Consider the following 6,875-nt stretch of genomic DNA (forward strand, 5'->3'; position numbering starts at 1 on the left):
TCCTGGTAAACTGAAACTTTATTAAATTATTAACTACTACTCTCTCCCCCAATATTGTTGTTTTTCCTTAAAGCCTACTTTGTTTCCTATCAATATTGCTACGTCAGGGGCACCTGGGTGGCTCAGTTAAGGGTCCGACTCAGTTTTGGCTTAGGTCCTATCTCTCGGTTCGGGAGATCAAGCCCTGTGTTTTTCTGCCCTGTGTGGAGACGGCCTGGGATTCTCTTTCTCCTTCTCTCTGTCCCTCCCCTTCTTGCCCTCTTTCTCTCTCAAAACAATCTTAAAAACAGTATTGCTATGTCAGCTTTCTTCTTCAAGTCCATGATTTAACTACTACTTCTTAAGCTTCTGTTGGTTTCTTTTAATATCCTTATGTTCTGGGAGTGTCTCCAGTAACCTGGACAGAGCTGGATTTCTAGCACTCTAATTCAGTCTTTTCATCTGCTAACTGGGAAATCTGGGTTATTTACATTTACCATGTTTACTCCCACACCCGGCTTCCTTGTGGCCTTTCCTGGTGCAGTTCCCATGCTGTTCAGTTCAGTTTTGCTCCCTCCTCGGGTTCTAGTCCACTCCTGCCCCTTTCCAGAGGCTGGGGCAGAGACAAAGGGAAGGGAGCCTCTGTCCCTGTCAAAACTGCAGCCCGATCAAGGCCAACCACCAGACAGGCCCCTGTACCTGTAAAAGAAAACCTGCTGGTCGCCTGCCTTCTGGTGGCCCAGCCACCGGAGCGCGCCCATGGGGCCCCGACGGCTCAGCCGGGGAAGCTTCAGGACGGCACGGTGCTGGGGTCCCGTGCGGTGTCGAGGCCAGGCGGGCCGGGACGCAGGGCAGTGGCTCCCTGTGGCCAGGGCCCAGGTCTGCACTGCGCGGCCTTCCTGTTGCCACTTCGAGGGGTCACCTGCTGCTATGAACAGAAACCACCCACTTTCTCATTTTAGCGCCGGCCTTTAATCATGTTGTGCCTAAGACGGTCAGTCCTCCCCTTGTCCTGCCGGACCGGGGTCTCACCCCCGGTGGCTCTCACCCCCGGCGCCCCGCCCTCCCGAGGCTTCCCTCGCCTGCTGCATCCTGGGCCCGCCCTCCCGACAGCAGGTTCCAGGGTGACGAGCTTTGTCGGTGCTCCTATCTGATGCTCTATCTTAAATGGCATTTAGCGTTACATAATTTTAGAGATGACACTTCTCTCACCTCTTTGAACTCAGAATTCCACGGTCTTCTGGCTTTTGTTGTGGAGACGCTGTCAGTCTATTTCCTTCTCTTCCCTCACGTGCCCTCTTCTCTCCCTGCTGTCCCCAGTGTCACCGCGGGGGCGGTAGGGGAGGGTTTCTTTTCTCTGTCTTCCTTGGAATAGACTTTTGCTTCCTGAACCTGGGACATCAGAAGAGCTTCCAGCAGGTCTGGGGGAAAATCTGCCTGTGTCTGTGACCCCCACCATCTTGTCTTGGAGCTGGGACAGTGCTGGGGGGCGCATTTCCGTCTGTTTCTGCACCTGCAGTGTTGTTCAGTCAGGCTTCCTGGCTTGTTTGGCCTTAGCCCCTCATCTTCAGTTTAATGAGGGCCCAAAGTTGGACATTGCGGTGATGAAAATGTTCCTGTCTGGAAGTTATTTGGCTGGTGTTTCATTCCACTGTTAAGGCCATTAGACACCCTCGAGGTCCATCCGCGCTGCTACGAATGGCCAGATTTCCTTCTTCCTCATTGCCATGTAGTACTCCAGTGTCTAATACGTAGTCATTTGAATTCTCAGTAAAGGGGTTACATTGAGCTCGGTTCTGCTGACCTTCACTCAGTGTGATGGCTGGGTTCCCACCATGCGCCATAGACTGCGGACCGGGCCGAGTGTGTTCATGTCACCATGGACCCAGGGCGACGGGGGCGTCCACATCCAGAAATAATGTGTCTCTGCCAGGCACAGTCGATTGGCCTGTGGCTTCCTGGACCACAGAGGTAGCCGGACTCCAGACCCGGGGCCACCCTCCCCCAGGCCAGGCCGGCTGACCCCTCCTGGTGTTCATGGCCTCTTGCTCCCCGGCCAGTTGTACTTTTCCCTTTCTCTACAGGGAGCTCGTGCTCTCCACTCATCGGCCTTCAGCCGCCCGAACCTGGTCTGCTTTTCAGATCAAAGACTAGAGTGATGTCACAAGGGCAGTGACCGTGTCACAGGGGCAGTGACTTCCCCAGGAGTATCAAGTCTAGGGGCCTCTGCAGGCAGGGGGCAGAGCCGTGAGCAGGGAGGAATGAGCCTCGTACTGCTGCGGGGCCGCGGGGCTCAGGCCCTTCTACCAGCAGCCACGGCTGCTCCCTGCACAAACGGGCCGTGTCCGCACCTGCAGGCAGGAGGGGGCTGGGGGTGGGGGACGGACCAGCCAGATGGGGTCCAAAGTAATAGCAGCCAAGGCTGGTCCAGGATGGAGTCACAGGGCCCGACTGGGGACTGTCCTGTCATCTTCCTGTTTCAGAAAGCCTGGAGTAGGCGAGATTTCATACTCAGAGAAGATACGTAGTTACCCCGATGCACCTGAAGGGTTACTAAAGACAAAAAGGATGATGTCTTCTCCTGCCGCTCTCTTCCCAGAGCCCATGGGCAGCATGTCGTCCATGGAGGTGAACATCGACATGCTGGAGCAGATGGACCTGATGGACGTGTCTGACCAGGAGGCCCTGGACGTCTTCTTGAACTCGGGCAGCGAAGACAACACTGCGCTGTCACCGGCCGCAGGTGGGGGCGACAGCCTTGCGTGAGGTCCACCACAGGCCTGCCTACTCCCTCCAGAGGGAAGGTCCTGGACACCCCACGCCAGTCTCAGTTCTGCCGCTTATCCCGCCACACGTGGGCTCAGGGCGGGCGGGGATGGACTCGCCCCGGGCTGAGTGCTCGGCCCAGACACCTGCAGGGACAGCGCAGCCAGTGCAGGCCGTACCTCCTCCTCTAGGGGTCAGGCTGTAGGCCTGGAACTTGGGGTCACCTCCGCAGCTGCTGCCGCCCCCCCCACCCTTCCCTCCCTCCCTCCCTCCCTCGGAGGTGGTTACTTGACCTCTTGCTCAGCGTGCGCTCTCAGTTTAAGAATGAGCCATGACCCTATGGGCACTTGACCTCCATTTACTGCCTTGCCCAATTGTGTTTCATGGAAGTTCAGTGGAAATTTCCCAAACCGCCCCCGCCCCCCCCAGCCTCAGTGTAAGTCTCTGGGGCAAGTCCTGCAGGTGGGGCGGGCTGGCGTCCTCTGCGCATCCTTGCTCAGAAGGCATGTCTGTTTTTCCATGCGCCCCGAGAGGGAAAGGCGACGACCCGGGTCCCACTGACCCTATCCTCCAAAGCCCACCCCCATCTTCTTGTCCTGTGTTTGCTCTGCGCTCTCCCTGCCCTGCTGTCCTGAGAGTGCCCGGCCCTTTCCCGGGTCAGGGACAGACAGACTGGAGTTTAGGACCTTCTCAGTTCCCGTGACCTTGGAGAACTGCTGAAAGATCAGTGAAAATGGGGGCCGAGAAACTCCGAGTCACTCACCAGGACGTGCAGTCCGGATTGCCGAGGTCCCTGGGCTGCTCCGCCATGCCCGACGGTTTCTCTCAGAAGCCACCCAGGGTTCCCGGCGCCACCTGCCCACGTGGTGACAGGCAGACGGTTCTGCACCCCCGGGTCACCGGCACCAGCGCCTTGAGCCCCTATTTAGCGCACGAGGGGGGGTGGAGAAGGGGGTGACGGGGCGTCTCCACAATGATCATTGCAGCTCTTCTCTTGCATTTGCAGGGCCCGAGGCGGATGGCGCGCGGCGTGAGGTCACCCTCCGGGCTCCCAGCCCCGCGTCACCAGCCGAGCCGCCGTCCTCACCGTCTGTGTGCACCGAGCCGGCCCCCGGCAGCGAGTCCCCCATCGTCCAGTCCGACGAGGAGGGAGTGGAGGTAGACACGGCCCTCGCCACCCTGCACACCGACGACAGCGACGACTCGTAGCTGTGCGCCCCGCCCTGGCGGCACGCGCTTCCCTGGAGGCCCGCCTGTGCCACCGCTGACAATAAAGCTTGCGGACCTCACGGCGACCGCTACAAGGCCATTTGTGTGGCAGGGAGGGCGCGTCCACGCGGGCCACAGGGCAGGGCCGTCCCCGTCGGGATCCTGAATCCGTCCCCGAGCATGGCCGTACGGAGCCTGGGTCCTCTGCTGTCGCCTTCGGAACTAGGGGTCCACCAGCCGGGTCCCCTGATCGGACCACCACACAGGTTCCGATTCACCACTCCCTTCTTCCTCCTGACAAGGAGCGGGTCACCGCGGGGTCCCCTTCGAGAGTGGCCCGGCACCTAGTGCGGGAGGGCGGCGAGCTGCCCCCTGGCGCGCGCGGGATTAAGGGCTAAGCCGCCACCGTGGGGTCTAATCAACGGGGGTTCTGACAGCCACCTGCGGGGGGGGGGGGCTTAACTCACCGACGCGGGAGGCAGAGCCCTCTGCCGTTCACCGGAAAACAGAGACCAAGCTCAAAAAAACTTTGTTTTTATTATTAAACCTTGTAGTACAAACCTGAAAAGTAAACAAAAAACTGGCAATAAACAACATGAAGTCGCCCCTCCCGCGGGAGCAGCAGAGCAGCGCTAATAAATTAAATGTCAAACTGTAAGCCCGAGGCAGGAGTTTACTGTCAAAAAGAGGGAAAGTACACAGCAAGGCCATAAAAACCGGACAAGCACATTGGAAAACACGCGACTCTGTTTATGTCACTGTTAAATATTCCAAAAACAGTTCAGTCTTCTGCAACAACAACCAACACGTGTACCACAGGACGCCCCCGCCAGTCCCTCCGGCCAGCTCCGTGCAGCGTGAGGGGCTGCGGGCTCGGTGGGTCCAATTACGAAACAGGACAGCTCGTGAAAACAGTTCCCTTTTTTATTCCACACGTACTGTACACACGACCGGAGAAGGGCAACAGCTACTCCATTATTGTTTTGTTGTTGTTGTTCAGTGATGTAAGCAGCACTTATAAATGTTACAAGAAAAACCCTGTAAGCATCCAATCCACCCGATGAAGAAACGGAAACGTAAGGCTTTTCTTCATCTTGTCTTCGCACCCCCCACCCCCCACCGAGAAAAAGGCTCAAGTATTTAAAACAATTTACAGGCGTATGTACAAAAGGGAGGGGACTCTTTTTTTTTCTTTTTTTTTCTTTTTTGTTACAACATGAAGAGAAAAAATAGACAAGATGAGCGCAAATGCATTTTCACATTCAGAAAGAACTGCAGACCTCCTAGTGGCTCTAAGTGTGACCGTCAACGAAACGAGTTCAGAAAGAAAGATTAATGCTGACTTGTGAAGGTGTAAACCAAGCAGTGACATGAAGACGGAATGTTAGAGAGATTGCACGTCTAGGACAAAGAAGCACTTTTCGGCTTCGATCACTTTTTTTTTTCGTTTTTTTGTGTTTTTTTGTGGTTTTTTTTTTTCTTAAGGATGCTATTGAAGGGTTTTTTGATAAAGTAGCCAACAGCACCAAAAAATAACAGAATGGATTTCCTAATGAAATCAGGCACAGGTTTCCCTCACGTGACCCCTCCAAGGCAGGCAAGTCTGCTTTCTCCTCGCTCTCCTCTCTCCCCCTCAAACAGATGCATAGAGATTTGCTGGTAAGGAGAACCTGGTCGTCCGCTTCCGCGTTTTGCCTCGGGTTAGGAACCAACGTCCGCCTTCAGCTGCCAAAACCGCCCAAAGACACGAGCTGGGGGTTCTCCGGTTTTAAAAATTACAAACTCATTTTGCACATGACAGAAGAAAAGACAGCCAAAGTAAAGCCATTTCCTTTCAAGTTTTGTGTGTGTGGGTGTGTGTCTCCTATCCCTTTTCCTCTCTAGAAAAATCTGTTCACATGACTGATGAGTTTTTAAAATTTGTTCTCCAAACTTCGCCCTCTTCGAAAATGGGTTAAAAAAGCCTTTTTTCCCCCCAAGTTACCAAAAAAAAAAAAACAAAAAAAAAAAACAACTTCAAAAGAAACAACAAAACAAAACAACCAAAAAGGCTTTTTTCAGCCACCGGGGCAATACAAATTAATACAGCCCTCCAGGGTTTTTAAAACAGTGAGTATACGGCAGTTCCCCAAATCTGACTGCAGTATCTAGGTATTCTAAGTACAAAAAAAAGTTCAACAGTTTAATGCTAAAACAAAATTAGTTCTCTAAAACCAGAAGAAAATCTTCTTTAGAGCTAGTGCAAAGACAGCTTGTATCCTACAGCAAGTACTCCAAACTAGAATATAATAATTACAAAAAAATATATATTGATCGACAGCGGGCGCTGGCCTCTCACGACGAGCTGGACGCACCCCGCGGGCAGGCGGGGAGCCGGGGCGGCGGCACGTCCACCGTGGCTCTCTTTCGGGGCCCTCTCTTGGGGGCCGGCTTCCCGAGACAGCTCTCGATGCTGCCGTTCTTCCCGGACACTTTGCCGCAGATCTGATTGACCAGGCTGATGATCTGCTCCTGCGGCGGGGCGAGAAGCCGGAGTTAATAGACCAGAAGATCCCCCCCCCCCCCACCCGTCCGGGGAAGGTGACGCTCCCTGTCACAGCACAGGATCAGGGGGGCCGAGTGCTGCCCTCGGAGGAGATTCATGGACACGGGAAGAGATGATTCAGCGGTGGCGACAGGAGGACCAGGCCCCAAATCTGGCACCTAAAGCAGGTGCGTTCCTTCTCAGGAAAGACCTGCCGCTTCATGGCCCAGAGCAGCGAGGGGCACAGCACCTGCCCCAACGGCCGTGCCCTGGCCTCCATGTCCCCGTGGCGCCGCCCGGCAGCCGGCGGGTCCACTGAAATCCCAGACGTCCCACACCTGTACTCACTGTTAGGGGTTATCTGCGCACATCTCACACGTGCGTGTCCCTCACCCTT

General features: G+C 55.2%; 2 protein-coding genes across 3 annotated transcripts in view; one reads left to right on the plus strand and one right to left on the minus strand.

The window, feature by feature from the left end:
• The window catches only part of DTNBP1 (dystrobrevin binding protein 1), a 118,476-nt gene extending 114,441 nt beyond the window's left edge, over positions 1–4,035 (plus strand). For both annotated transcript variants that reach the window (XM_029943487.1, XM_029943486.1), the window contains 2 exons: positions 2,579–2,722; positions 3,752–4,035. In XM_029943487.1, the coding sequence (XP_029799347.1) occupies positions 2,579–2,722; positions 3,752–3,954 (347 nt within the window). In that variant the 3' untranslated portion in view covers positions 3,955–4,035. The remainder of the gene's footprint in view (positions 1–2,578; positions 2,723–3,751) is intronic.
• A 437-nt stretch (positions 4,036–4,472) lies between these two features.
• JARID2 (jumonji and AT-rich interaction domain containing 2) overlaps positions 4,473–6,875 on the minus strand; it is a 260,643-nt gene continuing 258,240 nt past the window's right edge. The window contains exon 19 of the mRNA XM_029943136.1: positions 4,473–6,465. Within this exon, the coding sequence (XP_029798996.1) occupies positions 6,289–6,465 (177 nt within the window). The 3' untranslated portion in view covers positions 4,473–6,288. The remainder of the gene's footprint in view (positions 6,466–6,875) is intronic.

This window comes from Suricata suricatta, chromosome 7 (genome assembly GCF_006229205.1).
Source record: "Suricata suricatta isolate VVHF042 chromosome 7, meerkat_22Aug2017_6uvM2_HiC, whole genome shotgun sequence".
Taxonomy (NCBI): domain Eukaryota; kingdom Metazoa; phylum Chordata; class Mammalia; order Carnivora; family Herpestidae; genus Suricata; species Suricata suricatta.